Source organism: Paramacrobiotus metropolitanus, unplaced genomic scaffold (assembly GCF_019649055.1).
Source record: "Paramacrobiotus metropolitanus isolate TYO unplaced genomic scaffold, Prichtersi_v1.0 Parri_scaffold0000164, whole genome shotgun sequence".
Lineage (NCBI taxonomy): Eukaryota > Metazoa > Tardigrada > Eutardigrada > Parachela > Macrobiotidae > Paramacrobiotus > Paramacrobiotus metropolitanus.
This window is the reverse complement of record NW_026570384.1, coordinates 159,796-182,352: the sequence shown is the minus strand read 5'-3', so window position 1 is coordinate 182,352 and position 22,557 is coordinate 159,796. Positions and strand designations below refer to the sequence as shown.

At 43.9% G+C, this 22,557-nt stretch overlaps 4 protein-coding genes across 4 annotated transcripts; 2 read left to right on the top strand and 2 right to left on the bottom strand.

Annotated features, from left to right (window-relative positions):
• Window positions 1-5: 5 nt before the first annotated feature.
• On the bottom strand, window positions 6-5,246 carry LOC129600129 (acyl-CoA dehydrogenase family member 11-like). Its single transcript, XM_055498532.1, has 13 exons — window positions 4,550-5,246; window positions 4,035-4,273; window positions 3,899-3,971; window positions 3,573-3,599; window positions 3,417-3,511; window positions 3,232-3,349; window positions 2,858-2,935; window positions 2,593-2,802; window positions 1,996-2,289; window positions 1,654-1,710; window positions 1,374-1,409; window positions 746-1,010; window positions 6-440 (listed from the first exon to the last, which is right to left on the bottom strand). Exons 1-13 carry the CDS (start codon window positions 4,844-4,846, stop codon window positions 223-225), a joined length of 2,007 nt encoding a protein of 668 aa, XP_055354507.1. The 5' UTR covers window positions 4,847-5,246; the 3' UTR covers window positions 6-222.
• Window positions 5,247-5,397: 151 nt separating this feature from the next.
• Window positions 5,398-12,336, top strand: LOC129600128 (uncharacterized). Its single transcript, XM_055498531.1, has 13 exons — window positions 5,398-5,735; window positions 5,892-6,040; window positions 6,427-7,105; window positions 7,321-7,445; window positions 7,524-7,623; window positions 7,685-7,868; window positions 7,973-8,078; window positions 8,144-8,323; window positions 8,692-8,924; window positions 8,988-9,090; window positions 10,180-10,422; window positions 10,845-11,046; window positions 11,977-12,336. Exons 1-13 carry the CDS (start codon window positions 5,672-5,674, stop codon window positions 12,030-12,032), a joined length of 2,424 nt encoding a protein of 807 aa, XP_055354506.1. The 5' UTR covers window positions 5,398-5,671; the 3' UTR covers window positions 12,033-12,336.
• A 188-nt stretch (window positions 12,337-12,524) lies between these two features.
• On the top strand, window positions 12,525-15,238 carry LOC129600137 (D(1) dopamine receptor-like). Its single transcript, XM_055498548.1, has 2 exons — window positions 12,525-13,715; window positions 14,273-15,238. The coding sequence occupies exons 1-2, from the start codon at window positions 13,134-13,136 to the stop codon at window positions 14,792-14,794; spliced, it is 1,104 nt and encodes a 367-aa protein (XP_055354523.1). The 5' UTR covers window positions 12,525-13,133; the 3' UTR covers window positions 14,795-15,238.
• Window positions 15,239-17,317: 2,079 nt separating this feature from the next.
• LOC129600120 (uncharacterized) lies at window positions 17,318-19,776 on the bottom strand. The gene is made up of 4 exons (XM_055498523.1): window positions 19,574-19,776; window positions 18,914-19,338; window positions 17,957-18,407; window positions 17,318-17,636 (listed from the first exon to the last, which is right to left on the bottom strand). The coding sequence occupies exons 1-4, from the start codon at window positions 19,774-19,776 to the stop codon at window positions 17,366-17,368; spliced, it is 1,350 nt and encodes a 449-aa protein (XP_055354498.1). The 3' UTR covers window positions 17,318-17,365.
• Window positions 19,777-22,557: the final 2,781 nt, after the last annotated feature.

The window sequence follows — 22,557 nt, the reverse complement described above, 5'->3', positions numbered from 1 at the left end:
AGTGAATATGTAATTATTATAGTGCAATCGAGCTTTCTTTCGGTTTTCACTGGGGAATACGCATAAGCACAAATATTTTTTGTCCAAAAACTTTCCTGATCCTGGCATTTTGTCACCCACCTAATTCGTGACCGGCGCTCCGGATGCGAATTAACAACTTGAAATGAATACTTAGCGCCTAGCGCATGCTTAGCTTGTTGTACGAGTACAACAATGAAGTGTCTAACATAAAACTTGCTCGGCCGGTTCGCCCATTTCGTCCAGTTTAATACTCTGCCCGATGAGCTCCAGATCGCCTCGCACAGCTTCTTCTGAATAATCTCGCGATAAGGCATCCAGTTGGAGCGGCAACACAGCCAAGATCTGTCGTGACCAACGTTCGGCTGCCACAATATCCGCCGAATTCTTCGTAATACTGGCATTTTCCAACAACAGCGCGCCTGCAGAAAAATTGAAAGCATGTACGTAAAATGATTACAACAGGCCTAGAACGATCAGGAAGTTTTCGGCACAGAAGGACAATAATCGTTATGATGTCATTATGGCATTGGGCTAAAAATATACCAGAAAAAAACCATAAAACTGATTAAATCTATAAACTGCACGAAAAATACTGTAACACCGAGGAAAAAAATAATCAAACATACAAAATTAAGATTTTGGTGAATTTTATTTGAGAAGCGTTCGTAGAGGCTAATTTAACGAAACATCAATGGATAGCATCCCATAACACGCTGCAACGTACCTATATAAATCTCCGTCATGGAGATGGCAAGATCTCTGGCGGCTAGTTCCTGCATTGGCGCACCCGCCTTGGCTACTTTCATGGCGATTTCACGCAGTTTCTTAACACAGTGACGAACGGTTTCAGTTTCCGAGGGCGGACATTTCTCCACTCTCAACAGCGTATCCTCAAGCAAGGCTTGGAATGTGGCGCCGTTGGATTTTGTCATGGAGCGGAGCACATCCAGCGAGAGGATGTTTGTTGTACCTTCCCAGATGGGCAGCACCTATTCGCACATAGACAAACGCAGATCACCCATTAGCGTTCCAAACTTGCAAATTTTTTGCAATGATTATCATCGTTATTAATAACGACGTTGTTAATTAAGACTTCCGCTTACTACCAAAACACCTGCATTAATTATAGGCTTATAGCCATTCGTTATGCAATCTTGAAATCTAAACAGGTTTCATAAAATTAAGGTGAACAGACCATTGGCAAACTAATTAAAAGATGGATTTCACATAATAATACTGTATTGCTGATTCTTGCTGTTTCATGAGAAGTTGAGAACCACTAAAGGAATCAAGAAAATTCCGGTAAAGGAATAACTGCTGCCGGATTTAAAGCGACAAAACAAATTTCAAACCTGTGCGTCTCGAAATATTTGCGGCAGTCCAGTATCCTAAAAATCAAATAACAACTGATACCGATTAGATGTACATTTTACAGCACCAGTGGTTCAAACGTTACGACCGCTCGCTTTGACAATGAGTTCTTTACAACATGATTCTGGTCAAGAGCAGGACGACTGTGGAGCGGTACAAGTAACAGAAACAGCGATAGAAAAAGAAAGAAAAATAGAAGCGGAAAAAGCGAGCGGCTAGAAAAAGCAATAAAAGTCGAGTCCGTCAAGACGTATGGTTTACCTCAATATATCCTTGTCCACCAAAACATTCCAATCCCTCTGACACAACCGCCATCACCTGAGGAATATGGACAACTTATGGGTGCAGATTACAGAGACCTTACAGGAAACCGATTAAATGTAAGTTAAAAATTGATTTCGAATAATAAAACTCTGATGAATTTTCACTACTGGTAGGACTTATTTAATCACAAAAAGGTACAAAAAGCGTTTACTGGATTACTTATTACACAGTGACGCTGTAGACAAGTATTGTACAACGTACCGGTAGCATAGCTGTCGTTTTCAAGCCCCGTTACATGCCATTTTACTTCATTCCTAAACTTTGCAATCCATTCCTAACCTGTTTTCCGGTGAACAACTTGATTAACGGCGTTAGTATGCGCAGCAGCAGTTTGTCTTTCTCTGTCGCCTGATTAGTTTCCTCCAGCCCCAGGAGCCGCGCCGTTTCCATCATCATCAGAAAAGATCCCCGGGTCTGTAGCTCCAGGCGAGCCAGGATCTGTGTGTGCAATCCGTGCTCGATTAACCGTTTGCCGAAAGCGCGACGCTGTTCGGCGTAGCTGCGAGCCATACAAATGATCTTGCGCATGGCGCCCACCGCCGATATCGCATTATGAATGCGGGTCAACACCAACTGCATCGGAAGACGGACGATTAAAGAATCAATGACGAACACGTACACGAAAATAACATAAGTGAGAGAAGTAGACCGCACCAGCGACCGTAACTGTATTGTTAACGACAACGCCGCTCAAAAGTTGACAGTAAAGCTTCTATTCAAAACACGTACGTCGTTAACGCTGAATTAATTTATTTCACCTGCTTAAACCCATGTTATACAAAAACTATTCAAATATAGTTGCTACAAAAATGAGCAAGTTATGGACGGACACTGCAATCCGGACCTACTAACCAGGTAAGTTTAAAAAATATTTACCATAGTGGATATTGCTGCCACACCCCGGCCCGGCTCGGATGCCAATAAGGCCTCGGTACCCTGTAGGATCAGTTCCGCCGTGGGCAGCTGTCGTGTGCCCAGTTTATTCTTTAGTTTGACGATCTGTATATTGTTTACCAGTTCGCTACCGGGAACTCGGGCATCCGACACCCTGGTTTCCACGTAAAATAAGGACAAGCCTTTGCTACCCTACACAACAGTTCACTGCGCCACCTGAAAGGGTCAAGAAGTGCAAGGATCATACCGGCACAGTCTGTCCGTTGTTGTCGGCGATCCTAGCCAAAGTGAGCGCCATATTCGCATCTGTGGCTGACGAAAACCACTACAAAACAAGCATGCTGCCATAATACGCAAGTGGCGACAAAAATAACTGAAAAGCGTCGTTAAAAGGATACAAGTACTTTAACAGTCTCCAAGCTTCTGCGCTCAGTGAAGTCCACAATTATAAGTGCTCACGCTCACGCGAATATGACACAATGCGATCGTACCGCCCTCTTAAAATTAATGCAATTATAAGAAACAAATTACACTGGGAAGATCGAAGTCTTACACTGTAAGTACCGTATCACGTTACATATTACCGCAAAGATGAAAAAATAGTCACTGCTGATTGCTTACCTTGTAGCCATGTAAACGGTACGTGTACTCTCCTAGGCCATTTGCCACCGGTACCGCTACAGTTTCCGTTCCATTTGCCACATCGCTTCCACCCTGGCGTTCCGTCATCCACTGCCCACTACGGATCATAAGCGCAAATTTTCCCATTGGCTGTAACATTTAAGGTGGTTATTATTAATGATAACCTAGTCCAGAAGTTCTCCGGCTCGCGTGTGGTCAGGTGATAAAGTGCGGTCCGGAAACGCTCGTGTAAAACCGATGGACCTTTGTCCTTCAGTACCTGCAGGCGTATCGGTATAGTCATACATTTAACCTACAAAAATCTGAAAAGGGGGTTGTACCTCCATCACGCGAGCTGCGCCATCCGTCTGGAAAGAGAAAACACTTAGAACGGCCCGTCCGTAACCAAAGTGCACTTCGGAAACATCTACTGAGTGGGCCGTAACATTATTTATGAAGAAAAAAGCTATAACCAGAAAGCCAAATGGACAAAACAAAGTCTAAAAAGCAACGGAAATAAGCAAGTTTCGCGCAGTACAAAAAATCTGAAAGTGACAATGGGACACTTTTCGGATGTTGTTTTTACTGTTCGTGTTTCTGGTCAAGTTTTATTTTTCTCGAAATGCACTGGCAATCAACAAAAAAAGAATACGAATCCAAATCGTACCATGGCCAACGGACAGCTATACAATCCCGATGACGGTGCGAATAGGTAATTCTTAGCCACCTGGTAGATCCGACTGCAACCAAAATCAACCGGATTCTTCCTTTGACAGCAACACAGATCGCTCGGCAGTCCGTACCTGTACTGTCCGTATTCGCGTTCGTAAGCAATGGCAATCATGCCTTCCTCCGCGGAGATGGCGTGCATCTCCTTCCAGGCGGCACTCGTCTCCAGTCGGTCGACGCGCCGCCCCCAGGCGTCCACCTGCATTAGCCGCGGGGGCTCCTCTTCGCATTGCCGGTGCAGCTTGCTGATGTCGCCGCGATTCGACAAATGCCAACCGAATCTCTCCAGATCCTCCTCCCACGCCGTCCACGCCTGACATGCATATTGGAAAAACGCTTTGCACACCACAGATGACTATGGCTTTTATTATTTTTTAAACACTTCTTTATTTATTACGACTTCATGTTTTCAAATGATCGGAAATCATGGATTATTTACTAATTTACATGCTAATATGACAAAACAAAAACGTACTGGGTATTGCAAAAGCTCGGCAATTGAATTAAACACAATATTAAAACATTAATAAATCATTAAACCATTAGGACGGATGGGCGATGTTATGATCGCCTTACTGGAGTGTCTTACATCTTTGGGAGCCACGCGTTGCAGGTAAGATTTGAGCACAACGTCCTCTGTGAACTGGTTGCCCAGTTGGGGCGTAGGCAGAATGAAGTAGGGCCAGTTTCCCTGCACATACTGCACGGGTGTTCCCTCCGGCGGCTGCTTTTCGTCTGCTCGGACCGTCTGATCATAGTCCAACTTGACGGTGACGACGCTCTGGTTCTGTCCCGACAGGGAATGCAGCGGGCACACGGTTGCGGTTCGCAGGACGGATCCTACATTGCCAATATGTCGGGGGCATGTACGAAGAAACCGATGCATTTTGCTCCGAGTATGTGTGATCGGGAATAAACAACTGACAAGAGTGACAAGATCGTAAGGGATAAATATCACGTCGCTGCGCGAGAGTGTATCAGCAGTGAAGAAGCTAAAACGAACTTAGAACGTCGATAAAATCATCCTCGTCGTAACGAAGTAAAGGGAAGCTTAAAGGCTAAAGCTTTCCTGATTTTAAATAAGCGTCACAACTGAATTACTGAAATATGCCAAAATCGCAGTCTAGCCTGCATCTGAAACCACGAAATACGAGAAAACGAGAAACCAAGGAAGCAAACGTCGCAAAATCAAAACATCTACGCAAATATTCAAAATCATTGCAAAATGAAAATTGCTTTGCAAAAATAACAAAATATTGATGTTCGCGACTCCACAGTCCACGTCTGTCCGTCAGTCAGCTGCTGCAGATGCATGCCGTCCCGAAGCACTACCAAACTGTCACCCTCACGCTATTGCACCCCACATGGCCCAAAAGACAGCTGCCTCGTTGCGCTAGAGGTATTTGTTGATGTGTAAAATCCAAAATCACCAATTTCTATCGTTATTGTAAATTATTGTTGATGTTGTCATTTAACTTAAATTTTTCTTTGCACGCTTTTGTTTCCATTGCGATTTTGTTTGGGGCATTTCAGATATCCGAGATACGTTGTACCAAAATCATTTGAATAAACTCGTTCAGGTTTGGAGCGGCGTGCTTGGTTAACCTGCCTGCAAAGTGCATAATTGATTATACAAATAACAAAGTATCAAAGAAAGAATCTAGCCAGTACCCGCTCGGAATCTTCCTCAGACCTCATTAACCGGCCCACCATGTCTCTCTTGGAGAAAATTAACGAGATCGAGAAGGAAATATCCAGAACCCAGAAAAACAAAGGTACGATTCAGCGCCTACGAAGTAAGCGATATTTTAAGTAAAGCTATTTTCCTCTGGCCGTGAAATTCGTGTTATAACTATAATAACTCCACTCATGACGAAGAAATGTTACTGCTTGCTTGTAGCTGTCTTGTTATCTGGTATTCTTGATTGTAGCCACGGAACACCATTTGGGCCAGCTGCGCGCTCGTCTGAACAAGTATCGCAAACAGTTGCAGCAGGCGCAGGAGGCCCACGGCGATGACGTCCCCGCGGAGGAGATCGCATCGGAAGAACCGCCCATCCAAACCACTACCAACAAAAAAGTACGTGACGCGGCTAAGGATAACAACTTCGCGTCCCATCTTTAATAGGTTTTATCTGTAACAGATACTTTTCTCAAAAATGTATTACATAGTCGACTTTTCTTTTCATGTAATCTGTCCACGAAAACTTCGCTTACTGACTCACAGCGGTGGGACTTAAGTATTCCTACGGCTAAACGTTCTCGAGGTCGATCTGTTTGTTTTTTTCGCACTACATTGGCTTTTCAACGTGAAAAATTACTATTAGTAGTTAGCTAGAGGAGTGTGAAAATAGACTGAAATAGGTAAATCATTTTCGAGGTTTGTTTTTTATTTGAGTATTGAATACGATAAAAGTAAATATAATAGAACCAGAACAAATCAACTAGATTATTGTGGTTATGTAGTCAAAGACAGTGAAGCCCACAGCCAAGACCAAGCCGGTAGTGGCGTCGAAGAAACCCGGCTCTTCGAAGAAACCTCCCGTCCCCGCCCGCAAACCCAGTGCCTCCGAGGAGGCCTCCACCTCCGAGTCCAGCGACGACTCGGAGCCCAGCCGACCCACCGCCAACCGCTTTCTGGCGCTGCCCTCCGACGACGAAGCCAACGACACCTTCAGCAGCGACACCGCCCAGAATGCCGCCCTCTCGCCGGCCTCCTGCGACGAGCCCCATCTGGAGGAGGCCTCGGACTCTCAGTTGTCGGCCGGCAAGAGGAAGCGCACCAAGAAGAAGAACCGTAAAACGGCCAGCAAATCCGAAGCCACCCCCGAACTGGCCAAGATGACCGGGGAGGAGCTGCTGGCCATGTTCGCGGCGCAGAATGAGCAGGCCCCGGTGTTGGCGGCGGAGCAGCGCAAATTTAAATCCGGTGAAGGGATCAATCCAAAGCTGTTGAATTATCGGTACGAGTTCCAGAAGACAGTGGGAGTCAGTGCGCTGTACATGCAGGCGACAGTGCCGGAGGTGGCACAGATGACCCGAGCGCGTGGGGAACGTGGGCGCGGTGTTCGAGGTGTGCAGCATTTATTTGTGCAAACGCCCGCCAACATGCCCGAACGGGAAGTCAAAGATTTGATTGATCGATGTGAGTTAAAAACTGTTTGTTGATTTTATCTATGCCCTTCTTCTCAAAACTTTGCTCAATTTGTTTTTTTGAGAAACACTCTTTTCAAAAAAAATGTTGCACTTTTCTAATGATTAACATTACACCAGTTACTTTTGTGGTTTGCTTTAAAAGCACCGCCTCCATTTTTGAGTAAACTTTTTATTGCTGTATTCATTGTAATACGTGTTTTACAGATGTGCATGTCGAAGACGATCCTGCACGGCCAAACTGGATTGTCTTCAAGCGATCCCGTCGATATAAGGATTTGCAACATGATTTTCTGTTAATGGTCTACACCAATCAGGATCACGTTATCCGGGTCAGTAAAAGCGATCCACGAAACAGTTGTCTTGTTCGGTACCAAGTGTGGAGCTGGTTTGTAATGGTTTTCTTGCAGGACATTCTGCACCAGTTTCCATTCCATTCGGATGCGTTGATTTTGATGGGCAGTATCCACGAGCGGGATGATAACTATTCCAGTGCTCGCCAAGCTATTGGTAAATTAATTAGTCTTCCCTTGAATTAACAAAACGAGATGCATTTAATTGGTTTTTGTAGAACATACGTTGTTCGGATTTCAACAGTGTTTTGACCATCGTCTGCGAAACCATCCGGAACTACATCGAATGAGCTATCGTTACCCGGCTAATCGCTCATACTTTGTAGCGCTCTTCAAACACATTATCCTGACCGTCCCACGCTTTCCCAAAACTGCCTTAGAACTGGGAAAGTATTTGTTCAAGTAAGAATTGATGTTCACTTTTGAAATGAACTTTTTTTACATTCGTTCGATTCGGCATTAATTTAGCGCGTTTCATGGTGGATAGCAAATGTATTTTGTCGCAGTTTGAGTCCGAAAGACGATCCTTTGGCTGTGATTTTAATGATGGATTACCTGGCGTTGAAAGCGAAGGATTATGCCTACCTCTTAGCTTTCCACGATACTCTGAAGGTAATTCTTCGAATACTTTGTAATCAAACTTTCTGATGACTTTAATTAGGTTTGCTTTTCTCAAGGAAATTAAAAATTTGGACCTCTTGCCCAACTTTGCCTTCTCCGTGCCTCTGGCGCTTTACCTCCGAAGTCAGAGCGCCGGTGGAATAGCTGGCGAGAATGTGTCGGAAGAAATCGCGGAGACCATGCTGATTGATGGCATCCTTCGTTTTCCCGGAATGATACCAACGATTTTTGAGAAGGTAAGCGAAGTTCTTAGTGTCGAGAAGAGATGATGTTGGATATCCAGTGGTATTAGATATCAGATATAATTATTTTCGACTAGGGTCCTTTTAACTTAAACTGATTTATGGTTTCTAAAATTTCGATCGGTTTCTGTAAGATGTACATACGAGTAAATCTGTACAATTCTTGTTGTGTAACCATATTACTCTTCATATTTTAACTGCATATGCTTTCTTATTCTTTGGTACTTGTACATATACTATTGTACACGTAATTTATTTACAGTTAAGTATGTTCTTGTTGTAACGTTGTTGGTACTTGACGTATGTTTATGCTGTGTTTATACTTTACATTACGAACTTTTAACTACGATTGAGTTACATAGATGGAAATCCACATTGAACGCGATGTCGCAACATGTCCCGTTTTCCGCCACGCTCAGCACGAATCCAACGACGGCCTGATTGTGTTGCAAGCTTTGTACGCCCGTCGTTGCTCCGGCTTCTGGAAGGAAGCTAGTGTTTTGCCGTGGCTTCAGAATACCCTGTTGAAAATCGCGGAAATGGTGAAACACGAGACGGAGGAGATGACCGAACGACGGAAACATTATACCGACATGTATGATGCTGTTGTGTACGACAGGAAACTGTGTTAATTATGTAATAAGAGAATGTGATTTAGGCGAAACCGGTCGTACCGCGGAACACCCAGCAACATCTGGCGCCATGTGATTCTGCTGAACATTCCGGAGACTGAACGTGTCTTCCAGATGCGCTTGCCAAGTGTAAGCTCGATTTAAACAATTTGGTTTGCAGTTTGTGGGTTATCGAAGCACTTTGGAAAACGTTTAAATATTACTGTATTACACGTGAAATTTCGATTGGCTTAAATAAATGTCTGTAATTAAGAGTACATTCTGAATGCATAGAATAGTTAAACTAGCTGGAGATGCTTTGTTAAGTGTAACCGACTTGATCAGCTGCGATTCCGTTGTTTCCTTTATTATTATTATTATTATTCATCGTGGAGCAGGTAGCCCATTTCCGGCTAGGGTGACATTCTAGCTGGGATTTTAAACCTGGCCAAATAGCAAAATCGAAAAGTACGAGTGCAGATAGACTGAAAAGACGTCCTAAACAAAATTGACACGGTTCAAAGCTTGCTTAAAGGCACCAACTGTATGAATATGGAACAGATCAGAAAAATTAGAATCAACAAAAAATGTCCACAATTTATTAAGTTTCCAAGCAAAGGTCGTCTCGCCAACTTTCTTCTTCGCTACCGCCTTGATCAGGATGCGGTTTCTACTCCGAAGGTTGTACGGCTTTATACGGTCATCAAATTCCACCATCTCAGAGATGTACTGCGGCACATGGAATTTTTCCGGATGTTTGATCTTGTATAACCATATCGCTTCCTTTTGTTTCCATCTCGTGAAGAGCGGTAAGATCCCATGTTGGTTCATGAACGATTCCGTGGGTATCTTTGCGTAGTTTGCAGCCGCTCGGACACCGTTACGATGCATCGCGGCCAATTTATCACGCAAGCGCACAGATGCCCCGCTCCACACTGTAGAGCAGTAGTCCAGATGCGACTGAACAAAGGCATAGAAAAGCGCAATGCGTTGGGATGTTGGCAGGCCGACTTTAACACGATTTAACAGTGATATACCGTACCGAACATTCTTCTGGACCTTTTTAACATGGTCAGCCCAACTGAGATGTTCATCCAGTATCACTCCAAGATGTTTCACTGACTTTTCTGGAAGTAATTTATGACCTTGTTGCAGTGAATTGATTGCAATTATTGTCATAAGACTAACGTGCAGATTTCAGTTTTGATGTAGTTCGTGCATGCGTGTTTTCGATTTTAGGATGGAAATAATTTCATTTTCCCGTTTGACCCGATCCCGCCATCAAATAGCCTGGAACGGGATGAATGCGATTCGCATGCCTTCAGTCAGCCCACCGGTCGTGAGCGGCGCCGAACGGAACCAGCGGTGCCGGATCCCGAAGATGCCGCGCTGGCTGGACCGGTGCAGCGGGTGATTGCAGCTACCCGGCATTTCATACAGACATTGTGGCCGTCTGCGGACGAAATTAACGGCCCGGCACCAGTGAGTGATATTTTATGAAACTGCTGCTTAGATGTTTGGTACGCTTTTCATTTGTAAGTAAGTTTCCGTTTTTCAAGATGTTTAGTGTGGGTTCTTTTGGGGAAAAAAGCCAACTGCTTTTTTTTTGGATTTTTAAATGATCTCGTTGCCACTTCGTATTGTATTCACGCTTTAAGAATTATAATCTCTTAAGAATTATAAGCTCACGCTCCATACGAAAAGCTGAGTCCATTTATTGTAAGTACGGCTGTAACTAACATTTGAAGTTCAAGCACTATAATAGAAGTGACGGGGAATCAGCACTCGAAATGTTTGATAAGAAATTGATGAAAATCGCTCAGTTAAAGTCTAGTGCCTATTTCCGTAATGTGAAACCCCATGTCTGCTGTCCTAATACATTGGCATCGGTTTCTTAACCGCAGACAGTGGAGTTACTTCCGGGAATCCCGGCGCAAGGTGGTGACGTCGTGACGGGGGCGGCCATTAACGACAGTGACGAGATGATGGCGGCCGAGCGAGACGATGCGATGAAAGGATATCTGGATCGGGTTGGCGTGCTATACGACATGTACACCGGTGGAGAGCAGGAGCAGGCCCAGAGTGCCACCAGCGGAATTGCCCAAGGTCAGCCTGATTGCAGCACACTGTATGCTGGTTGTAGCTATAATCGAATAGAAAGCTTCAAATGTCTGGCAAATGATGTTGTGAATAATCCTTCGTGGAACCCGGAGAATAGGAGTCAAGTGCGGCTAATGCGATTACAGATGGGAAAATCTAAGAGCATGCTTAGATCGATATACAGACTACGGAGTGTGTACAGTATACGATCAATAGAGCAAATCGATAAATTATTCGCCCATGTAGGCTTGAATAGGGATAAAAAAGATGAATAAGTAGGTGCATCTTCGTTATACAGACTTTGATTTGAGTGAAGCTTTTTCGCATGGAATACGGTTTTTTTTGTCAATGTGCGGACACATTTATGAGAGGAATGTTATTTAAAAAAATCCGCCGCAAAAAAATTTAAAAATTGTACGGAAAAGCTTATACAGAGTACGGTAATTGCTGAATTTTTTGTTTCTGTTTCTGTTTTCCGAATACAGTAAATGTAATTTATCAGCTTTATTTAAATTCAACACACTTTGGTTTTGTCTTTACCGGTTAATCATCTAAAAATATGTATTGCAATAATTATTAGAATTTGGTTACACTGATAACGAAATGACAAATACGGCGGGAAGTAGAATGTTTGTCTATGGAAGTATACAGAGAAATTCGGCACTATGGTTATCACGACACTGCGGGATGCGTGCCATTACTTATTCACTTTTTCCCTTCAGTCCCTACCGCTGCGAGCGCACTGCTGCATGAATAACCCGTGCATAATAAAATTTGACGTCCATCCGTAAATGTCAGTTGGTTAGTTGGCAAGGACATGTCGACAACGGCTGCGGGGATTCCCAGGCCGGTCGGCTGCATGAGGAGCACAGTGTGATCCTTCCGCTGAATCCACTCTACGTTAATATGCTAATCAACAGCAATCCCTGCTTACAGATGCCGACGTAACGGACGGCGACGATGAGGACACCAAGGGCAGTGCGGATGTCTGAGAGCCCATTTTGACAGCTGATGGCGGGACTTAATTGTGCGCTGCTGATGATTTAAACGGCCGATTAGCGCGGGCCGTTACAGCGTTGTGTGTAAGCGATACACAGGCCGTTCTTCTCGCGCGTTGAAGTGCGCAGGACTGTGTAGATGTTGTTGGTGTGTACTCAGTGGGCCGCTTACTGACCAAGAAAAGGGAATTGGCACCCTTGTTGTCTGTGTATGCGCGGTGGGGAGATTGTGTTTCCATGGGTGATCGATGTGTTAATCGATAATTGCTCTCTCCCTCCGCTTGGGGGCTATCAATTTTTAATGAATTTCATGCGTCCAGTATGCGATGTTTGTGTATGTATATGGCATTGTGTTGGAGTGTGGATCGCGCATATCCGGCTGTTGAGCGCACCGAGAGGGAGATATTATTGTTGTCGGGATGAGCCGGAATGGCTAAATAGATCATGCGCAGGCTTGACATCGGAGATGCGGCGCTCGCGCGCTGTTTGTTAGTTTGCTTAACGCCGCCGCCGGCCGTGGAATTAGACGGTGTGCGGTGGTTTTAATGGGCTCCTGCCGGGCATAATTTGTTGGAGGTTAATGGAGGGACCCACTGTGGTGCCAGCGCGTGCCGTGCATTTGCTCGGTCTCGGTGTATTTTTATCGCCCATCTGTGTGTCGAGCACGGGGAAGATGTTTTCGCAGCGGAGATAAATCTTATCGTGATTGTACTCAGACGCCGGTCTGTCCGTTCACGCTGCAGCACGCACGGTGCTGGCGGCCCGGCAGTGTGAGGCAGTGTGATGCTGATTTCCCCACATTCCGTAGTTTCGACGTTACACCGCGCATCTTTTACATCCTTTTAACCTTTGCACCGTCATTTCTTTACACTTATGCAAGCTCTATGCAACTGTGGTTTTACTCTCCTATTCTTCCGAAAGCGCAGACTGTCCAGGTAAAAGGTTTTATTCTTTCTCGCCTCGCTTAGAATGTGTTTTCTCCTGGAAACATTTCACCAGAGTGTAAGTGAACCTTGACTGGGCGTTGATCGCTTTTTATAACGCCAAGGGTCGAACAGTATAACGGTCGTTAAAAAACCTTTAAAAAAATTAATCATGAACAGCCTTATCGAATCCCACTTCGATTTATCCGTTCACATTATGTTGCTGCCGACCAATTCCATCTTCATTACCAACACTACCATCGCCGTCCACCAGCCGCAATGGACCATCCAACTAGCATTCCACAGTGTTGTCCTCGTCCTGTCGCTGCTCTTCAACACGGTCGTCTTGTTGGATTTCATCCGCATTCCGGCACGCGTTACCGCCTTCACTGTGTACCTAGTTGCTCTCCTCATCAGCAACATTCTGTATCTGTCCGCGGTGACGCTGCCGGAATTCTCCACGCAGCTGTACGGGTACTGGTTATTCGGTTACTCCATGTGCCGGCTGCATAATTACTGTAAAGTGGTGTGGTCCGGCATCCAGACCATGATGCATCTGACCATTGCGGTCAATCGGTTGTGGGCCATTTCCTCTCCGATGAATTATAAGTTACATCATACGCGCAGAATGGCGCTGGTGGTGTGCGGTGTGGGAGTGGTGCTGGCGCACGCCGGTGGACTGCCCAGCGTCATCATGGATGCGATGTGGGCGGCGTCTGCCAAGTGGATGCGCGTATGCCCCTTGAATTTTGCGGTAAGTGTTACGTCACTTAAGTCATATTTGATTTTTTGCACAAACTAGTATATCACGAATCAGTGAAGGCAAAATCATGCAAATACAGAGATAAATTGAAAGCAAGAATGCAACTGCAATGCAGTTCCTGAAACTTCCTGTAAATCACACAGTCTGCCTTATATGTTATGATTGCGTCATTTTCGAGTGCTACGCTTCCGGGTGTTTTGTTTTATACAGTTTAACCTTTTAGAAAATTATTCAGTGTATATACCTACTGCCAATCTGACTCTATCGATCAGAATAGCTTTGCCAACGCGATTTGAAAGTTACGCGGATTTTACTTTTGGCGCCCTATTTTGTTGTTGATATTTTGTCGCCGGAAACCACGTTCACATGGAAATATTTACGGAGATATGTCCATGCTTTTGGATGATTTTCGCATTTTTAATATGACAGACAGTTCATTTAGTAAAACAGGATCCTAGCGGGAAATATTATTTGAAATACATACAGCCACCGTACATACAGAATGGTCAGTATATGCATTTCAGTTTATGCATTTGCTTGCATAACAGATGTTACCGTTCGGCGTGATCCTCTTGGACTGGAGCGCGCTGCACGCGGTCCCCACTGGCTTCATCTTGGCCACATATCTCTTCGTCATAAGTAATCGCATCAAAAATCGCGGCCTCCACCACCTCCACGCCGAACAGCGCGCGCCGCTGTCCAAAGCCGCCTCCGGCAGCGGGACACGCCCACGTCGCAAGGACGCCGTGCGCCCGTCCATGATTCTCTCCTTGACTGTGGCCAGTATCTGTGTGTGCTGGGTGCCGGCCCTCATCATCTTCACCACAGCATGGGTATCATGGATTCCGGCGGGAGTGTCGCAGACGTACTTTGTGGTGGCCGTAGCCATGTACTCAATGCAGGCGCTGTTTGACCCGCTGCTGTTTGCGTTCTGCCTGTATCTGGAGCAGTTCCGTCGCTACTGGGCGTCGCGAGCGCTGGAACGCGAACAGGGCACGGCGATCTCGCGGTCCCTGCTGTCGGTCTATGAGACGCCAGGGGAAATGAACGGGCGCAGTGAGAAGCGATAGCTGGCGCTGCAAGCATCGTCGCAGTACACCTAAGTCTTTTGAATTCGCTTCTTTTTCTCAGAGATTGGTGATAGGCTGTTCAGGAATTGTGTCTAAGGTTTCTGATGAAAATCGAAAGTTGTTTGCTTGATAATCATAAGGCAAATGTTCAGTAGACTCGTCAGACGCTTTTTGTCATATATAGTTCCACAAAAGCGAATATGTTTTTACTGCTATGATACTATCTTTTCGTTTTTCGGTGCTGGCTAGTGTTGTTAGTTAGCAGATTTGATAGATTGAACTTGTTTAACTATTTTGCCGATTCAGTTTTGTATGGATGCACCAACAGTGTTCGCATGTTTACCCATCGAAGCACTACCCTAGAAATCCCTGCTGACAGGCTAGGCCTGTTTTTCATACATTGCGGTTAGGCAAGCATAAGAATATTAATATTTTAATACCCACGGGCGTTTGCGCTAATGCCTGCACCAAGAAATATTAAGGCTCATCCCGAGTAAAACAGCTTGTAGGAAAAACGTTAGTTTAACGTGTAACTACCGTTAGGTGAACGGATGTGTGTCAATTTTAGCCGTCTCCTAACGTTTAACTAAAGTTTTTTTTGCAAGTTGTTTTACTGGGGCATGCTTTTCTGCATGTATCCAACCAGTGATCAATAAATCAAGAACCAGCGTCTGTATTTGCTGCCTGCACTTTGCAGCAGCATAATGGAAATGCACGTCAAGTGTATCGACCAACTGCCACCTTGGCTGTGTGTTTACAGTGACAATTACAATACACTTCAAAGACGAAAATCGTCGAATCATCAGAGCCTAAAATCTTCAAAATCTATGTGAGCACACTTAATTTCGCAAAGATGGGGGTATTGATTATTTGCTTTGTATTTTCATACTGGCTGACATTGTCATGACTCAGGAGATTGCACACGTTGGCAAATTTACAGGAAATTTTGTTGGAATACCTATCCAGTAAAATTAGCATTTAATACAAAAAACATGAGTTGTGAGATAGTTGAAGTGGTTAGTTTTTTTGTGCAAGAGTTTTGTAAGTACGACAGCGAATGTTTTTCCTCTTTTTTTGCTTATCCCTTGAGTCCGAATCGAGGCCTCGCGCGAAGCGCGAAGCCGACGTTGCTTTTTGACCAGGAAATACAAGAAAATCAGTAAAATTAAGTTATTTATTCAAAACCACTTCGGGTTTGTCAAATTTGTTAAACGCTCGTATATAAAACTAGCGAAGCGTTTTGTGTTGCGATTCGTTTTGGCCCGAACTCTTAACATGGCAGGGGCTGCATTGATGACCTTACGGCTGCCATTCAGCAACGGTGTCAGTTTTCGACCGGGCGAACTGGTCTTTGATAAAGATGAAGTAAACTAAGATAACCACGAGCTGACTCGCTAAGATATTCTAATGGTCGACTAAAATCACAACTGCTACGAGTAGAGGCTGTAAAAATATCGACCAGTAGAGAGATATATGCGCCCATACCCACCACTTCTAAGCGTTTTCAATTACTGGGAGATCTGCCAGTAGACACTGGGAAAGTTTTTAAGTAACCACACTTCTGGCGCTACATAACTCAAATGCACAATAGCGCATTGCAGCATTTGTTGAACTTAGTAATAATGCTGTTTCGCAGGGTAAATCCAAAAGCGGAAATGGGAAAAAAGTAGATCGGTAATTTCGAAAAAAAGTATTCGCAAATGTGGCTGTTGTTTCCATTACGCAGATGGCATTCTCTATTTAACTCTATCGGTAAATGGACAATTGTTGCTGGTACAGCCACTAGAACACCGCATGTCTAGCCGAAAGGGTCGTTCTCTCAAATGACCACCAGATCATCCCGCGAAAGTTGAAGCACACAATGCTTGTACATCAAATGACACAATCAAAGCAAGCAAATACGTGGCTTGTGCAAATTTTTAATTTTCCACCTGATTCTGCTACCTGGAGGTCAAAGAAGAGAACGAAGCTGTTTCTCTGAGTTCGCTAATTAAAGATTGATTTTCAGTATTATACGACCCTATGCGCTCTACTAATTGCGCACGAAAGACATTTTATAGAAATGCTATAAACAGCGCCCGTGATTTTACTACGTGTGTAGCGTAGTTGGAGAAACGGGTCCCTATTTCCTTACATTCTATTAGAACTAGGAGGATAGAAACACCAGAAACCCAGACTACGGGCCCGATTCTCTTTAATTCAAGACCGAAATCCAAGAAAGCCAGAGAATGACATCATCACATTAGTCGTCGCTGCGCTTAAATTAATAGCCTAAACTGGGCAATCTGTACTACCCGTACGTCTCATACAACTGCACTCGTACATACGTAGGTGGCACCGCCGCTACACGTGTAACAGGAGCACTATTGAGCATGTAATTTAAGCAGCGTTAGAAGTGTGGTTAGTAAGTATAAAATATGCCGTCTACCACATCTCCCTGTGAAAGTTAACGTGACACGCATTGGCTTATAGCTTTTGTTCGTGAAAGCTTTTGCTCTCTTAAAACAATTAGAAGCCGGTTAATTACACAGAAGGGGGGAGTATTGACAATTTTTAAGCACAAGTTGCGATCTAGGTGAGCACATGCACCTCTATGCGAGCACATTTTGTGCTATGTGAGCACAAGTTTTTAGGCCCTGTCGTCGATGACACGCTGTAAAGAGCCATTGTGACGTAGAACACACGGTCCAGTCGTTGCCAGCTGAGAACGTTGGCAGCACCTCGTTTCTTTACAATGAGGTGACGGTATGTCGTTAGAGCGGCGGATTTGTCGGCGTACGTTATGACCTTGTGGATGCCCATTAAGTGTCGTGTGATGCCGGTCTGTGCTAACATCAGCATTCTGTAAAAGGCGAAAACAACGACATTTCCAAAACCATTTCTCTTAAATAAATTATACTTTTCAAATAATATTATCCCAAATACTTTTCAAATATTTAGGTGTCTAGGTTTCCCAAATCAACTTCACTTTTCTAATTTTAAGGATAATATTCGCACTACTAATAGAATACGCGTTCCTCACCAGTGCGGGAACATTGCGATGATTGGCTGTGAAAGCCTGTGATTACAAAGCCTACGTCTAATACAAAGTAGAATGAAAGCCTGCGTCTAATAGAATTCCATCAGCAGATAAGGTACTCGTACAACACAAAATTAATTTACTTTCGCTGCATGGCTTTCATAAAAGACCGGTTTTTCTTGCTCTGTATAACACTGATCCAGCGCTGATTTTCTGCGGGAAACACCGGCACAAATCCCTTGTTGACACAACTGACAGCTTCGTCATAATAGCAAACAACGGCAATCTGCTGGCCTGACTCCGCCACCCGATCCAGTATGATGTCGTCCGTGACTGCGTTCCCCGTTACGATGGTTTTGGTTTTTCGTGCTTCATACGGAATACCATCGGGGGTAGCATCTATTATCCGCGTCGCTAAATAGAATGGTGATTCCATAAACCCGTTAAACGACGAAAATGGCGGTGTGGCGATGCTGACACTGAGGGTGGCGGTCAGTGAGGTAGTGATTATGGAGCAGACGACCATCATCCATGGGATCCAGCTTAGCAAGAAGATGCTGTATGTTGTGAATTCCGGTTTCGGTTGATAGAAATCTTGAAACAAAAAAGAAGCGTTTTACACAAAATAAGTAACACGCAGTATGTAGATTAAGATACTTTATACGTTATCATACATCACAAATGTACAAATACAAGTAAGAGCATGAAGCATGGCGGAGATACCCTAAGTATTTTTACGCATGCACTCGTACCGTATCTGTGTGCGTTAAACACTTTAATATTATTAGGTAAGGCAGTGCTTACTGCTTACTAGATTGTCTGCCATGAAGTGAGCGAAATTGAAGCATGGGTTCGAGTCTCCTTTACTGCTTTATGCTTTAATATATCATGTACGGGCAATGACGTTGTTTGCAAAAGACATCAATAACTTTGGCAGTAAATGGCCAAATTTGGTAAAGTTTTCTGACATCTGGACTGTAATATGTTCAAATTATTTGTGACGTTTTGTGTTCATAAATGCTTCGACGAATACAGAGGGAAAGCACACCAATTAATACGATAAAAGCGACGCAATTAAGAATTAAAGAGATGCGTTTTACCTCCACCAAGTGCAATAGTAAGGAAATCCCACAGCGATGCCGCAGCACTCTTCCATATTTGCAATAACAACCGAAATCGATTGTGTGGGACATTAGGCGCACGGCTCACTGGCAGATTTATACCGAAAACCGTTAAGTATATTACCACCGACAGCATTGCAATTCCTATCCAGGCTGTCCGATCAAAACAATTGGCTAAGCCATCCAGTATAGAAATCGCTTCGCTATGGATAATGTGCCGTCGATGGACGGCAACATGATAGACTCGCAATAGATAGAACGGCACAAAATCATATTCCGTCCATCGAGGAGCGGTAACTGACAGGCCACACACACTCACATCCGCTCGTCCGTTGATTACGTCATTAGGGGAACCGTTCTCTGAAGTGTTGAAGTAAGCACTTCGATCGGGAATCAGCAACAACCTGCAAACACGTATTGCAAACCAAAGCGCGCTGGGAATCTTGTATCGATGCAGCTAATAGCCTTCTTTGATCTTTATGGTATGTTTCTTGCAACTGCTGCTTAAAATTTAAATATGACATCTTTGCTTTTATATGTCGAACAGTGCATTCGTTAATTTTAGCAATACAGTTTGTTATTTGAACGCGAGAAAGCCTAATCAATGGTTTTGCTAGTCGTTTAAAAGTCATCGCTGACCTTAGTCGTAAATCCAGAGCAAAACCTTTCAGTAATGTAACCGTTAACCCACAGAAGCACTGCGATCCCGGTGGTGACTGGTAGCTGTATGGTCCGTTCTCGGTGATACTGACGACTAGCACATCACTCGGCGTTGGGTTACTGTCGATTTCGTAATCCAGATCAGAACACACCCGGTACGGTTCGTCGCAATAAAGCGGCATGGTTCTTTGGACAGCGATTTTGCTATATGACTCACTACTGAAGTCCAAGCGAAAACAAGATAATACTTTCACGGAACGAAAGTAGCGTAATAACGTAGCGTAGGACGTTTCATAAGTGTGCTGAGCGCCAGATCCATTTTACCGCCTAATCAGCAGGTAAATGTAATCTCAACGGAATCGTAAGAGTACTTTACCTTTACAAAGAACGACTATGAACTTACCCGGTAGATACATATATCATTTAATTCTGTTCATTCAAGATGGCTTGTTGACAACTTGACAGCATACTGTATGTATGCAGTTAGTTTAATCTTCCTGATGGCTCTATAGGAGTGCGAGATTAATATCTTGCATCAGGTACACACTACAGGCTACTGCATATTCTAATTCTTGCATTGTCTTACGACCCGACCCCTTTATCTACCCCAAGTGACGGTCTTAGATACTTATATTTTCATGGACAGTCTGAACGGTTGTATAAACAGCTGTATAAACGTTTCGCGTATTTTCGTTCGTTGCTCTTGATTAATTGTAGCTAATACTGCTTTCGAACCAGTACAGTGCAGTGAAACCGATTGCGTTTGGCCGTTTTACCTTTAGTAACCGGATTTCAAATTTATTTGCTTTTACCCTGCCACGTATTTAGTTGCTTGTAGATTACAGGAATTTGAAAGTTTTGCTATAATTACTGTTCAGGGTGAGAGAGATTCGCAATCCCAAAAAAAATTAAGATACGGTTCATGACGTTTCTTTAGTGTGATTTCCGTTCAGTGGCGTTCATGGACTGCCTGCCAAAGACTGCACAAATGTACTGTGATTCAACCGAGTGCAATATGAACCGTTCAGAGTCTGCAGACGTACCATCTTGCAAAAACCAGTTAAAATATTCACAGAAAAGGTCACCCAGTTGGTAAGTAACAGCAAGGCGTGTTTTTTCACTGAAAAGAACCTTTATCAACACATCCCTGCAGGTACAAGAAGCCAGGTTTTCGCCAAGAAAGCAAGGAATGTATTCTTACGCAAAGTTTTCTGTGTTATCCAATGCCTGGGACACAACTGTCAGCTTTCTGTGTAATGCGTCACATCTGTCAACTTTCTGTATAGCAAATTTTCTCTTTGCGTCAGTGCATCTCTTGTACGATTAGGTATCTCTCGAATGAGAATTATATTGTTTTATAGTTACAAGGCTATTTAGTTGTCCGCCCGAGTAAAACAGCTTGTTGGAAAAACGTTATTTTAACGTGCAACTACCGCTAGGTGAACGGATATGTGTCAATTTTAGCCGTATCCTAACGTTTAGCTAACGTTTTTTTTGCAAGTTGTTTTACTCGGGCTGGCTTTGTATCAGTGCAAAAGCGTTACGGTTAACTTTTCTGAAGTCTAGAGAAATAATTTCCACTAGAATAGTATGAAAGATGAGATAAAAGGTATAATCGGATTCTTTAGTACCACTTCCATAGGAACGCACTGTCTTGTCTGTCGGCGACTGATCGTAAGAATAAGCCAGCTGAGAATAGGAAGGTGCACACCTGCCACCGCACAAACAGTTGAAACTATGCACTGTAAAGGTAACGTGTCTTGTTCAGAACTGCACTACAGACTTACTTTTACAAGCACATCTCTAGAAAATGAAACCAGGCTTCCTCCAATAAAACGCGGAGCGTAGTCTCTCGCAATATCTTCCATATAAGCCAACATATACAGTAGGGTTTGGCAATCCTAAATACAGGTCAGAGATAATATTGTATGTACGAGTAGCCATTTTCAGCGTGGAATGGTCACACGGTATGTCTTACATTCTCAGCATTTTGACTTTTGACTTCGATGATCATTTGCAGCTGATACAATGCCTTCGGAAACTCGCTTATCTGAAAAACCAGGCACTCGCTAGTAAATACTACTCTAAAAACGATGTCTCGAACACGGCTTACCTGTTCCTGGGCCTTCATAAGAGGAATAGAAAATAAAACGGTGTAGAAAAAGAACAAAATGCAACTGCCGTAATTAAATAATATATTAAGAATTAAATCAGGAGTCGGATACAAAACTATCATGGCCAAGAAAGAGCATGTTAGCGTCATATTAACTCCGAAGATGCCACCTAGAACCCAACCGTATACGCTGTTCAGAGCGTCCATGCCGTTAACCAGTTCGAATTGGAAGTTCTGAAAATTGCGCACAGTTTGGTTTACATCGCTGGTTGTGCAGTTATTGTTTTTAACGCCTTGGCAAATAACATGCAGTTTGCACATCATTTCAGCACATGCATCACGGACTACAAAAGCGCTCATAATGACAGAAATATGCAGCTGTTGCGCCAAGTAATAAGGAAGTGTGCAAAAGGTCACCCATAAGATGATGGACGTGGCGGCGCCCATTTCGATTGGTACAGGCCAGAAACCGTCTTGGAAATCGCTATCATACCAATGAGGATCTGCATCCATAAAAGACCGCCAGTCGGCATACTCCCAGAACACTGTTGCGCAGAAAGTCGACAGAGACAGAAATCGTGCAATAATTCTCCATTTCACATGTTGTCTGTTATGTGTGTCGCTTAAACGAGCAATGTTTTCAAGTTTTAGCTGAGCATTGTGCCAGAGATGTCTCATTGGAAGAAAAAGAGACAACAACACAGGCGGTTGGATGGCAAAGATGGTGTACCACGCTATGGAAATACCGTAGAGAATGGAATCTGCGTGAGCGATATCTGCTGCTTCAATGCTTTCCACAACCTGTGCAGCAACAATTCTGAAAGCATGTATGAAGCCGCCCACTATAAAA

Coding starts and splice junctions, on each gene's coding strand:
- LOC129600120 (XM_055498523.1), bottom strand. CDS start 19,776: ATGCCGCTTTATTGCGACGAACCGTACCGGGTGTGTTCTGATCTGGAT. Junction 19,339..19,573: donor GCTCTGGATTTACGACTAAG/GTCAGCGATGAC, acceptor ACGTGTTTGCAG/GTTGTTGCTGATTCCCGATC. Junction 17,637..17,956: donor ATGAAAGCCATGCAGCGAAA/GTAAATTAATTT, acceptor CGCCTTTTACAG/AATGCTGATGTTAGCACAGA.
- LOC129600129 (XM_055498532.1), bottom strand. CDS start 4,846: ATGCATCGGTTTCTTCGTACATGCCCCCGACATATTGGCAATGTAGGA. Junction 2,803..2,857: donor ACAACGGACAGACTGTGCCG/GTATGATCCTTG, acceptor ACTGTTGTGTAG/GGTAGCAAAGGCTTGTCCTT. Junction 1,711..1,995: donor AGTTGTTCACCGGAAAACAG/GTTAGGAATGGA, acceptor CATATTCCTCAG/GTGATGGCGGTTGTGTCAGA.
- LOC129600128 (XM_055498531.1), top strand. CDS start 5,672: ATGTCTCTCTTGGAGAAAATTAACGAGATCGAGAAGGAAATATCCAGA. Junction 7,869..7,972: donor CTGGGAAAGTATTTGTTCAA/GTAAGAATTGAT, acceptor ATTTTGTCGCAG/TTTGAGTCCGAAAGACGATC. Junction 8,925..8,987: donor CGGAAACATTATACCGACAT/GTATGATGCTGT, acceptor AATGTGATTTAG/GCGAAACCGGTCGTACCGCG.
- LOC129600137 (XM_055498548.1), top strand. CDS start 13,134: ATGAACAGCCTTATCGAATCCCACTTCGATTTATCCGTTCACATTATG. Junction 13,716..14,272: donor TATGCCCCTTGAATTTTGCG/GTAAGTGTTACG, acceptor CTTGCATAACAG/ATGTTACCGTTCGGCGTGAT.